This window comes from Suricata suricatta, chromosome X (genome assembly GCF_006229205.1).
Source record: "Suricata suricatta isolate VVHF042 chromosome X, meerkat_22Aug2017_6uvM2_HiC, whole genome shotgun sequence".
Lineage (NCBI taxonomy): Eukaryota > Metazoa > Chordata > Mammalia > Carnivora > Herpestidae > Suricata > Suricata suricatta.
Window position 1 is genome coordinate 47,724,607 of NC_043717.1, and position 13,064 is coordinate 47,737,670.

General features: G+C 36.4%; 1 protein-coding gene across 8 annotated transcripts in view; it reads left to right on the forward strand.

Annotated features, from left to right (window-relative positions):
• Window positions 1-13,064, forward strand: part of HEPH (hephaestin) — a 129,578-nt gene that overhangs the window by 29,271 nt on the left and 87,243 nt on the right. For 7 of the 8 annotated variants that reach the window (XM_029930284.1, XM_029930289.1, XM_029930290.1 and 4 more), the window contains exons 6-8: window positions 581-749; window positions 1,950-2,086; window positions 7,885-8,016. In XM_029930284.1, the coding sequence (XP_029786144.1) occupies window positions 581-749; window positions 1,950-2,086; window positions 7,885-8,016 (438 nt within the window). The remainder of the gene's footprint in view (window positions 1-580; window positions 750-1,949; window positions 2,087-7,884; window positions 8,017-13,064) is intronic. The other variant, XM_029930285.1, reaches the window with a different exon arrangement.

Sequence of the window (13,064 nt, forward strand, 5' to 3'; positions counted from 1 at the left end):
TTTCCCTGATGATGAGTGATGTTGAGCATCGTTTTATATGTCTGTAGGCCATCTGGATGAGAATGAACTGAGGGTTTGAGGGGAAGGGGGAGGGGGGAAAAGAGGTGGTGTTGATGGTGGAGGGCACTTAAGGGGAAGAGCACTGGGTGTTATATGGAAAACAATTTGACAATAAAATATTATGGAAAAAAAATAAAAATGTGATGCTCCTACCTGCGCAGTGGTAGACTATTCTCTTCACTTATGAAACAGGGGTTAAAGCTCAGATCTAGGAATTGACTGGCCCAAGATCCTACAGTGAATGATAAGGATTAGATTTGAACTCAGTTATTTCTGACTTCAAATTCTGTGATGTTGATACAATGTAAGCCTTTTGCAGAAGTAGGAATAAGGGTGTAGTAAATGAGCCAGTGTTGAGCAAGTGAAGGTACTTGAATTCCTGCATGGGTCCCTATTGAGGAGTGAAGGAAAGTGGCATAGTGAAAGGTGGGAGGAGAAGAAAAACAGAAGGAGAAAGGTGGGTTATTGGGTATAAGACTTGTTGGGTGGAATGGGTCCAGTCATGATGTTCTTCCTTCAGATGGCATGCAAGCACTCTACCAGGTCAAGTCTTGCTCCATGACTCCTCCCATGAACCAACTCACAGGCAAAGTCCGGCAATACTTCATTGAGGCCCATGAGATTCTATGGAACTATGGCCCAATGGGTTATGATGGGAGTACTGGGAAGAATTTGAGGGAACCAGGCAGGTAAGAGGGAGTGGGCTTCCACTCAACTTGTGGGACAAGCCCACCACCTATTATTCCCTCAGAAATCTCTCTCTACACTTGGGGGTTACAATTATTGTCTGGCTGAAATTACATGACACAACTTGTGTTCCCCAAGAAAGGTTGCTCTTGGGATGCTACAAAGATTTTTGTAGGATTATGTCATATTCCTAGCAAAGGATCCAAGCAGAGTTTGAGATTGCTCCTGCTATGATCCCAGGCCACATTCGAAAAATAAAACTCAAAGGAAACTAGAACAGTTGAAATGGCATTTATCTGACTCTTCTTTATTTGACTCATGGTTTACCTCATGGTTCCTTCATTTCTTTTCTACAGCCTTAAGGAGGCATTTGAGAAGGAGTGTAAAAAGCACTCTAAGAAATGTAGGAAGAGTGGGAGAAGCCCGCCTTGTAGCCATTGCATTCTAATCCTTTTGGAGGAATTTCTCCAAATTCTCCTACCTCATCCATGACTCATGTAGGATAAATAGAGCAGAAGGTCAGTTCTCTATTCAGTTGTTAGGCCTTAAGTTATACTGACTCACTGGGCTACCAGTAGTTCCAGGTCTTGTACAGAAGAGGTACTTAATAAATGACTAGGAAAGTTTTGGGGGGAATATTCTAGGGCACCTATCATATTTATTCTTCCAGTAAGAAATAATGGAATGAATATTCAGAAACTATAAGAAAATAGGAACTTGGATCTCAATATAACTTCTATAATCTCCAATTGTGCTTGAAAAGTTTGTTGGCTTTCATTTTGAAATGAATAATACTTATTATTAAGGTGAGAAAGGATCTTGAGTACGTGAGCATGATTAGGACATGTATAAGGCTATGTAACTTAAGAAGGCAGAACTTGTCCTATTGTCTGGAACTTACAAGGAGAAGATTTCAGCCTACTATAAAGAAGAACTCCAGCCATTAAAGCTCAAATGGTAAGAAGGGTTGCTTTCTCTGAAAATAGGTCCCCTGACCCTTGAAAGACTCAAAAGGCAGAAGCTGCGTATCACTAAGTAGTGGTGTCATCAAAGGAGATATCTTCACAGGGTGGAATTTAACCTGGCTGATCCCTGAGGTTCTTCCTAAACATAAGTACCTCTAACTTAATGAGACCAAGGTTGATATGGGGATCTATATTATACATAATTAAATCATGTGACATTTGCCTCTTTATATCCAGTGGCCCAGATAAATTCTTCCAGAAGAGCTCCAGTCGGATTGGGGGTACTTACTGGAAAGTCCGATATGAAGCGTTCCAAGATGAGACATTCCAGGAAAAAGTGCAGCTGGAGGAAAATAAGCATCTTGGAATCCTAGGTGAGGAATTCTTAATATATGAAATTCACTTACTGGAACATGAGAACTGGTGAGGACTTAGAAACTGGAGCCTGGGGGCACCTCAGAGGTACACTTGAAACAAACATCTCCCAAACTGAGTCCTAAGGGATGAGTGTCTGGTGAACAAAAGGTTACAAGTCTGAATGTGTTTATAAAACACTAGGTTAAACGTGGTCAAATAGCATTCTTTGCTGCAAAACTTCTCAGGAACTTGTATTTTTTTTGTTCATCATAAATATTCAAAATGGGAAAAGTAAATAGAATTTGTCATACTGAATTACTGAACTTTTTATTAGTGAACATCCTCTGGTATCACTGTTATACACATCACATTTTAAATTTTTCAATGTTTACTTATTTTTGAGAGAGAGGAAGTGGGGGGGCAGAACGAAAGGGAGACACAGAATCTGAAGCAGGCTCCAGGCTCTGAGCTGTCAGCACAGAGCCTGACATGGGGCTCAAACCCACAAATTGCAAGATCATGACCTGAGTCAAAGTCAGATGCCTAGCCAACTGAGCCACCAAGGTACCTCCAGATTTCACTTTTAGAAGTGCTTCTCTAGGTGTATTTCTGAAGAGATATATCAGACAGTAAGACTGTCCAGGTTCTTGGCAATATGAAGACAGGAACAGATTGGCATGGCATACAGACATAGTTGCTGCAGTGAAGGATGTAGTATGAGGCTTAAAGCCTTATCCTGGATAAGGTATCCAGAAGAATAGTATTGTGAAAAACACAGAGATGGCCAAGTTGGGTCTGGCTTATCCACTTGGTAGAGCCAAAAGTAAAATCGATTGCATGGAGGAAAACTTTTGGAACGAAAGTAGTAATTGATCATTTTCTGAGGATAAGTGTGTGACAGTTGATTCTAGGAAGTATGAACATAAATAATAGGCCTTACAGCTTCTGGACGGGAAGATACAAGGAACAGAAAGCCACTTTGGGAAAGAAGGTGAACTGTGAGTATTAAGAAGCTATCATTAACTGGTATTCAGGATGAGTTTCAGTCTTCTTTGTTCTTCAACATTTCTATTGGAGTAACATACATAAAACATAAAATTTACCATTTTAGTAATTTTAAATGTAGATATCAATGGCATTAAATACATTCATAGTGTTGCATAATCGTCACCACCATCCATTTTCATAAATCTTATGAAAGTGAAACTTTATACCCATTAAATAATAACTTATTCTTCCCTCTCCCTGGTTCCTGGCAACAACTGTTCTACTTTCTGTCTGTATGATTTTGACTACTCTAAGTGCCTCATATAAGAAGAATATTTGCCTTTCTATGACCAGCATATTTCACTTAGCATACTGCCTTCATGTTTGAGCTGCATTGCAGCATTTTGCAGAATTTCCTTCTTTTTTTCTTGATATCATTCCCATGTCATTATTTTTTATTAAATTAAATTTTAATTCCTGTATAGTTAATATACAGTGTTATATTTGTTTCAGGTGTACAATATAGTGTAAAATTACATATAATACCCAGTGCTCATTATGATAAGTGCACTCCTCAATCCCTATCACCTATTTACCCCATCCACCCATGTCCCTTCCCTCTGGTAAATAATCAGTTTGTTTTCTAAAGTTAAGAGTCTATTTCTTGGTTTCTCTCTCTCTCTCTCTCTTTCCTTTGTCCCTTTGTTTTGTTTCTTGAATTCCACATATGAGGGAAATTGTATGGTGTTTATTGTTCTCTGGCTGACTTATTTCACATTATACTCTCTAGATTAATCTATGTCACAGAAAATCACAAGATTTCATTATTTTTAGTGATTTAATAATATTTCACTGTGTATATATATATGTATATTATATTTTGTTTATTCACCCATCTATCAGTGGACACTTTGGTTGCATCATATTTTGGCTATAGAGAATAATGCTACTATGAAAACTGGTGTACAATATCTCTTTGAGACATGCTTTGGATACTTTTCGTTATATGCAAGAAGTGGAAATGCTGAATAATATGGTAAATTTATTTTTGAAAAATTTCTAAGGAACTATCATACTCTTCCACAGTGGCTGTAATATTTTGTATTCCCACCAACAGTGAAAAAGGGTTCCAATTTCTCCACATCTTTGCCAATGCTTGTTTTTTTTTCTTTTTTCTTTGTATTTTATTGTATTGTTTTTGGTTTGATAGTAACCATGCTAAGAGTTTCCCATTGTATTTTTGATTTGCATTTCCTAAATAATCGTAAGTTTGATTAGCATTTCCCTAATAATTGGTGATGTTGAACATCCTTCCCTGTACCTATTGGTCATTTGTGCATTTTTTAATTTAAATTCAAGTTAGTTAATATACAGGGTTGTCTTGATTTCAGGGACATTTTTGTATTCATTGGAGAAAAGTCTATTTAAGTCATTTGCTCATCTTTAATTGAGTTTCTTATTTTTTGTTGTTGATTTTTAGGGGTTCTATGTGTATTCTGTTTATTAATCTCTTATCAGACTTAGGGATTGCAAATATTTTATCCATTCTGTGGGTGTCTTTTAGCTCTGTTTATAGTGTATTTTGATGCAAAGTTAAAAATATTAAAGTTCATTATGTCTATTTTTCTCTTATTACCTCTGGTGTCATATCTAAGAAATTATTAGCAAAGCAAATGTTGGGAAGATTTTGCCATATGTTTTCTTACCAAAGTTGTATAGTTTTCAATCTTACATTTAGGTCTTCTATATATTTTGAGTTAATTATTATATATGGTAATAAAGGCATTGAATAGAAGTCCAGCTTTATTGTTTTGCGTGTGAAAATTTAGTTTTATCAATACCACTTTTTTTAGAACACTGTTCCCATAGAAAAGGTCTCTTCAATAAATGGTGTTGGAAAAACTGGTCAACTGCATGCAAAAGAATGGAATTGCATCACTTTCTTACACCATACACAAAATCTCAAAATGGATTAAAGACCTAAATGTGAGATCTGAAATCATAAGAATCGTAGAAGAGAACACAAGCATAAATGTCTCTGACATTGGCTGTATCAACATTTTTCTAGATATGTATACTAAGGCAAGGGAAATAAAAGCTAAATAAACTATAGAGACAACATATAAAAAAGCTTCTGCACAGTGAAGGAAACAGTCAACAAAGCTAAAGGGAAACCTATACTATTTGTATATTAGCAACTAATATTTGCAAATTGTTATCCAATAAGGAGTTAGTATCCAAAATATATAAAGAAGTTACACAACTCAACACTCAAAAAACAAATAATATATTTAAACATGGGAAGAATAAATGAACAGATATTTCTCCGAAGAGAACATCAAGATAGCCAACAGACACATGATAAGATGCTCAACATCACTCATCATTCGGGAAATACAAGTCAAAACTACAATGTCAGTTGCACTGTTAGTGGGAATGCAAAGTGGTGCAGCCACTCTAGAAAACAGTATGGAGGTTCTACAAAAAGTTAGAAGTAGAAATACCCTACAATCCAGTAATCACACTATGGTGTATCTACCCTCCAAACACAAAAGCACTAAATCAAAGGGATACACACATCTGTATGTTTATAGCATCATTAGTTACAATAAGCATACTTTGAAAGCAGCCTAAATGTCCATTGGAATACATTCAGACATAAAAAATAATGAAAACTTGCAATTTGCACCAACATGAAGGGAGCTAGAGAGTATAATGCTAAATGAAAACTGTCAGTCAGAGAAAGATAAATACCATATGATTTCACTTCCAAGTGTAAGAAACAAAATGAACAAATGAAAAAGCGAGAGAGAAAGAAAGAGAGGCAAAGCAAGACACAGACTTTTAATTATAGTGAAAAAACTGATAGTTACCAGAGGGGACAAGATGGGTGGGGGGATGGGTGAGATAGGTGGTAGGGATTAAGGAGGGCACGTGTGATGAGCACCAGATGTACGCAAGTGTTGAATCATTATAATGTACACCTGAAGCTAATATAACACTGTATGTTGACTACACTGGAGTTAAAGTAAAAATAAAAATAAAGAAGAAAATCTCCTTGCTAGTTACAACTCCATTCTGACTTTCTATTTCTTTATGCTTTAGTCTTGGTAGGTTGTCTATTCTAGGACTTTTTCCATTTCATCTGGATTATCCAGTTTATTGGTGTACAATTGTTCATAGTAGTATCTTAAATTTTTTTTTATTTCTGCAGAATTGATAATAAAGTACTCATGCTCATTTCTGATTTTAGTAATTGGAGTCTTCTTTCTTTTCTCTTAATCCATCTCTATGACATTCTGTCAATTGTGTTGATCTTTTTAGAAAACCAAATTTTGGTTTCATTGCTTTTCTTTGTTGTTTTTATTTTTCATATTTTATTTATCTCTGCTCCAGTCTTTATTAGTTTCTCCCATAGTCTATTTTTGTGTTTAGTTTGTTTTTTCTTTTCCTAATTCTTTATGTCCTAAAGTAGGTTGTTGATTTGAGATGTTTATTAATGTAAATATTTATAGTTATAAGTGTCTCCCTTAACACACTTTTCATTGCCTCTCATTTTGCCATGTTGTATTTTCATTTTCATTTGATTCTTGGATCATAGGTACAGCATTATTTGTGGAAATTGAGTATAAAACAAGCCAGAAACACTGAACTAGGGTTTGAGCCTGCACAAATGCTCATAGTATTGTCTTGGTACTTCTGGTTACTCTCAAGGGTGACTGAGCCAGATTAGAGGTGATGGATAGTGGAACAATAAAGACTCCAGGAGTCATGGCTCAACTACCTAGTTCAGGACCTGGATAGAGGATATAATAATTTTATATGCTCAGATTTGGTTTAGGTTAAGGCAAGATCAGGTACTTAGATGTATTCGATAAGGGAACGCTGCTGTGGGAATCAGGGTAATAAACGTAGGAAAAATGGGATTGAACCTGACAGTGGGAGTGGGAGAAAGACTTGGCTTAAGTCATGATTCTGTTTCTAGTTATTTGAATTTGGGAACATCAATTCCACCTTTCTGGGCTGCAGTTTACACATTTGTAAGGTAAAAATATCCCCTGTTTGAAGATCAAAATGGGAAAATTATTTTTAATGGTTTATTGTCAAATTGGTTTCCATATAACATCCAGTGCTCTTCCCCACAAGTGCCTTCCTCCATTACCACCACCTCCCTCCCCCCACCCCCTCCCCCTTCAACCCTCGGTTCATTTTCAGTATTCAAGAGCCTCTCAAGTTTTGCGTCCCTCTCTCTCTCCAACTCTCTTTCCCTCTTCCCCTCCCCATGGTCCTCCATTAGGTTTCTCCTGTTCTCCTGCTAGACCTATGAGTGTAAACATATGGTATCTGTCCTTCTCTGCCTGACTTATTTCGCTTAGCATGACACCCTCGAGGTCCATCCACTTTGCCACAAATGGCCAGATTTCATTCTTTCTGACTGCCATGTAATACTCCATCGTATATATATACACCACATCTTCTTGATCCATTCATCAGGTGATGGACATTTAGGCTCTTTCCATGATTTGGCTATTGTTGACAGTGCTGCTATAAACATTGGGGTACATGTGCCCCTATGTGTCAGCACTTCTGTGTCCCTTGGATAAATCCCTTGCAGTGCTATTGCTGGGTCATAAGGGAGATAATTAATTTTAATAAAGCTTTTTATAGCTGTAAATTGCAATACACCTATAAGGGATTATTTTTTATTATTACACAGGGAGGGTTTATCTTTTTCATTTCCCTTTTCTTTCCCTCCCTCTTATTTTGTTTCCATTCTCCCTGGTCATCTCTGTTTTCAATCCCATTATCTCTCCTTTCCATCTTCCAGGGCCAGTGATCCGGGCTGAGGTGGGTGACACCATCCAGGTGATCTTCTACAACCGTGCTTCCCAGCCATTCAGCATACAGCCTCATGGAGTCTTTTATGAGAAAGATTATGAAGGAACTGTGTACAATAATGGTGAGCAAGCAGGATTTCCAACTGATGTGGACTGCAGTAATTATCAAGTAGCTCTAGAGGACAAATAAATAGGGGAGGAAATGAGGGAAGAGAGAGAATTAATTGCCCTGCATGGATACTGCTGAATGAATGCATGATATTATAGTGAACCAGAACTGGGCTCAACAAGAGACATATTCTTTGAAATATATTTCAAATATATATTTCAATATATTATTATTATTGACATTTTAATAATATTTTTCTTCCCATCCATGAGCATGGAATGTCTTTAAATTTCTTTGTGTTGTCTTCAGTTTCTTTCATCAGTGTTTTATAGTTTTCAGAGTACAGATCTTTCACGTCTTGGGCTAGGTTGATTTAGGTTCTTATTTTGGTGCAGTTGTAAACGGAATTGTAGCTTAATTTCTTTTCTGCTGTTTCATTATTAGTGTGTAGAAATGCAACAGATTTATGCACATTTATTTTGTATCCTGGATTTTACTGAATTAATTTACCATTTCTAGTAGTTCTTTGGTGTGTGGAATCTTTAGGGTTTTCTTTAGATAGTATCATGTCATCTGAAAATAGTGAAACTTTTCTTTCTTACTAATTTGGGGGCTTTTTATTTATTTATTTTTTTGTTGTCTAATTGCTGTGGCTAGGCATTCCAGTACTATATTTAATAAAGGTAACGTTAGGGGGAAAGCTTTCAGTTTTTCCCCATTGAGTTATTATGTTATCTGTGGGTTTGTCATCAATGGCCATTACATTTTGATATGCCTTCTAATATTTTCCTGTGCTTATAAAAACATATATTTATATTTTTGTGATCATATGGTTTGTGCAGGTTTTTATCATACTGCTTTTACTTAACATTATATTGTATAGATTTTCTCATCACATTATAATGTTAGAAATTTGTTACTGACTATAAAATACTCTATAACATGGATTTGCCATAATATTTACCTTATTGTCATAGATTTTGGGTCTAGAGTTCTTTTTTGTCTAGCAAGAAAACAAGACACAGGATTAAAATGCAAGAGATGGCTAATGTCTTGTCGATGACAAGAACCTCAATTAAGGGTCATTGCTCCATTTTTATTAGGATAAAGTGATGGGCCTGCACAGAGACATTGAAACTGTGAACATTAACTCATTAACTTGAAGGAAAGGAGCTTTTGAAGATAGTCAGGGTTAGGGGTTTGGGTTAATACAAAACAAGATCCTGGCTCTGGACAGTGGTTGGGTGGAAGGTTGTTTACAGCAGACATAAGGCACCACCTCTGTTTACCTAAACTGGTCTAGGGGACACGAAAGACAGAGAATGCTACAAGGCACATTTCTTTTGTTAGTTACCTCCACTCTGGGCAACTTCAACCTGCAGTGGTCTATAGCCCTTTTTATCTGTTGACCAAATTTGGTCCTTCCTTCCTGTGAAAGCAGTTTTCTGCTATAGTACTAAGTTGGGGGCATTTCCACCCTGAATACCTAATCTTGTTTACCTCATATATCTTTGTTCTATATTGGGGCCTTTGCCCCACCCTCTATGTACTTATTTACCTAATCTTATTTATCCAAACTTGGATGTGAGAATCCCATGAGTTTCTAATTCTTTATGCCTTGTTAACCCATTGGTGAAAGCCCAGGGAATTCCTAAGATTATTTTCCACACCTGATCTTCTGTTGTGTGAACATGTGATTTGTTTTCATTATTTTTGAATGTTGTAATTCATGTCACAAGTAATGCTTATGTTTGATTTGGATTACGATCTCAAGAGAGAATCCAAGAAGTGGGATTATTGGGTATTAATTTCTTGTTTTCTCTGAGAATATTAACACATGCTAATCTCAAGCCTGAAATATCAAAAAATACTGAAAGAGTAAAGGGCAAAAGGACAGACAAATCTACAATAAAAGGGCATTCTATAAGGCTACTGGTCTACTCTCTTCTAGAAGTCAATTGTATAGGAAAAAGTTAGGGACAACACAAAAACAAAACCTTGTCTGATTCTGGTTGTAAAACATATCTTTAAGAGACATTTTGGAGATAATTAGAAAATTTCTCATATAGACTAGATGCTAAATGATATTAGGACATTTTCTTAGGAGTAGTAATGTTATTGTGGCAGTATAGGAGAAAACTACTGATGTATTTAGAAGCAAGACACCATGATGCTTCCAATGATTTTGGAAGAGCAAACAATCAAAAACTCTGTGTATGTGTATGTGTGTGTGAGTGTAGATGAACATAGACATAGATATAGATAAATTAAAGATGAAAACATGTAAACAACCAATTCCAGGTGGTAAGATGATTATTGTACTATGCTTTAAACTTTTCTGTACATTTGAAAACTTAAAAAGTTGGGAGCAATACATGAATAAAAAAAGATGTTAAAACCGTCTCAATTGATAATTTTTTTTTTTGAGGAACCTCCACACTGTTTTTCAGAACGGCTACACCAGTTTACATTCCCACCAACAGTGTAGGAGGGTGCCCGTTTCTCCACATCCTCGCCAGCATCGATAGTCTCTTGATTTGTTCATTTTAGCCACTCTGACTGGTGTGAGGTGGAATCTCAGTGTGGTTTTGATTTGTATTTCCCTGATGATAAGTGACACTGAGCATCATTTCATGTGCCTGTTAACCACCTGGAGGTCTTCTTTGGAGAAGTGTCTATTCAGATCTTCTGCCCATTTCTTCACTGGATTATTCGTTTTTTGGATAAGGAGTTTTGTGAGTTCCTTGTAGATTTTGGATACTAGCCCTTTATCTGATATGCAATTTGCCACTATCTTTTCCTGTTCTGTCTGTTGCCTTTTAGTTTTTTTATTGTTTCCTTTGCAGTGCAGAAGCTTTTTATCTTGATGAGGTCCCAACAGTTCATTTTTCTTCTTGATTCCCTTGCCTTTGGGGACTTGTCGAGTATGAAATTGCTGTGATTGAGGTCAAGGAGGCTGCTTCCTGCTTTCTCCTCTAGGGTTTTTATGATTTCCTGTCTCACATTCAGATGCTTTATCCATTTTGAGTTTGTTTTTACTAATGGTGTAAGAAAGTGGTCTAATTTCATTTTTCTGCATGTTGCTGTCCAGTTCTCCCAACACCACCTTTTGAAGAGGGAGCCTTTTTTCTATTGGATACTCTTTCTTGTTTTGTCAAAGATTAATTGGCCACACACTTGTGAGTCCAGTTCTGGGCTCTCTATTGTATTCCATTGGTCCATGTGTCTGTATTTGTGCCAATACCATACTGTCTGGATGATGGCAGATTTGTTGTAGAGGCTAAAGTCTGGGATTGTGATACCCCCTGTTTTGGTTTTCTTCTTCAATGTTACTTTGGCTCTTCAAGGTCTTTTCTGGTTACATACAAATTTTAAGATAGTTTATTCTAGTTTTGAGAAGAACACTGATGCAACTTTGATAGGGATTGCATAGAATGTATAAATTGCTTTGGGTAATTATGACGTTTTAACAATATTTATTCTTCGAATCCAAGAGCATGGATTGTTTTTCCATTTCTTTGTGTCTTCTTCAATTTCCTTCATAAGTCTTCTAGAGATTTCAGCATACAAGTCTTGTACATCTTTGGTTAGGTTTATTCCTAGGTATTTTATAGTTTTTCGTGCAATTGTGAATGGAATGAGTTATTGATTTCTCTTTCTGTTGCTTCATTTTTGTTGTGTAAAAATGCAACCAATTTCTGTACATTGATTTTGTACCCCACAACATTACTGAATTCATTGATCAGTTCTAGTAGGCTTCTGATGGAGTCAGTCGGGTTTTCCATGAAGAGTATCATGGCATCTGTGAAAAGTGAAAGTTTGACTTCTGCTTTGCCAATTTTGATGCATTTTATTTCCTTTTGTTGTCTGATTGCTGCTTCTAGGACTTCCAACACTATGTTAAACAACAGTGGTGAGTGGACATCCCTGTCGTATCCCTGAATTCAGGGGAAAAGCTCTCAGTTTTTCCCCATCGAAGATACCATTAGCTGTGGGCTTTTCATAAATGGCTTTTATGATGTTTAAGTATGTTCCTTCTATCTCGACTTTCTCGAGGGTTTTTATCAAGAAGGGATGTTGTATTTTGTCAAATGTTTTTTCTGCATCTATCATCAGAATCATATGGTTTTCTTCTTTTCTTTTGTTACTGTGATGTATCACATCGATGGATTTGTGAATTCTGAACCAGCCTTGTAACACAGGAATGAGTCCCACTTGAGCAAATTGGATAATTCTTTGTATATGGTGTTGAATTAGATTTGCTGGTATCTTGTTGAGTATTTTTGCATCTGTATTCATTAAGGATATTCGCCTGTAGTTCTCTTTTTTTGTTGGGTCTCTGTCTGGCTTAGGAATCAGAGTGATATGTGCTTTGTAGAATGAGTCTGGCAGTCTTCCTTCAATTTCTATTTTTTTGGAATAACTTGAGAAGGATAGGTGTTAACTCTGCTTTAAATATCTGGTAGAATTCCTCTGGGAATCCATCTAGCCCTGGGCTTTTATTCATTGCAAGATTTTTGATAACTGATTCGATTTCTTCACTGGTTATGGTTTTCTTCAGATTTTCTATCACTTCCCGTTTGAATTTTGGTAGTGCATGTTTGTTTAGGAATTTGTCCATTTCTTCTAGATTGTCCAGTTTGTTGGCTTATAATTTTTCATAGTAATCTCTGATGATTGCTTGTACTTCTGAGGGATTTGTTGTAATAGATCCATTTTCCTTCATGATTTTATCTATTTGCATGTTTTCTCTTTTCTTTCTGAGGAGCCTAGCTAGAGGTTTATCAATTTTGTTTATTTTTTCAAAAATCCAACTCTTGGTTTAATTGATCTGTTCACTTGCTTTTGTGGATTCTATCTTGTTTAATTCCGCTCTGATCTTTATTATTTTTTTTTCTTTTGCTGGGTTTGGGGTGTTCTTGCTGCTCCCTTTCTAGTTTCCTTAGGTTCTCTGTTAGGTTTTGAATTTGCGCTTTTTCTGATTTGTTGAGGTAGGCCTGTATCACAATGAACCTTCCTCTTAAGATTGCCTTTGCTGCATCCCAGAGAGTTTGAATTGCT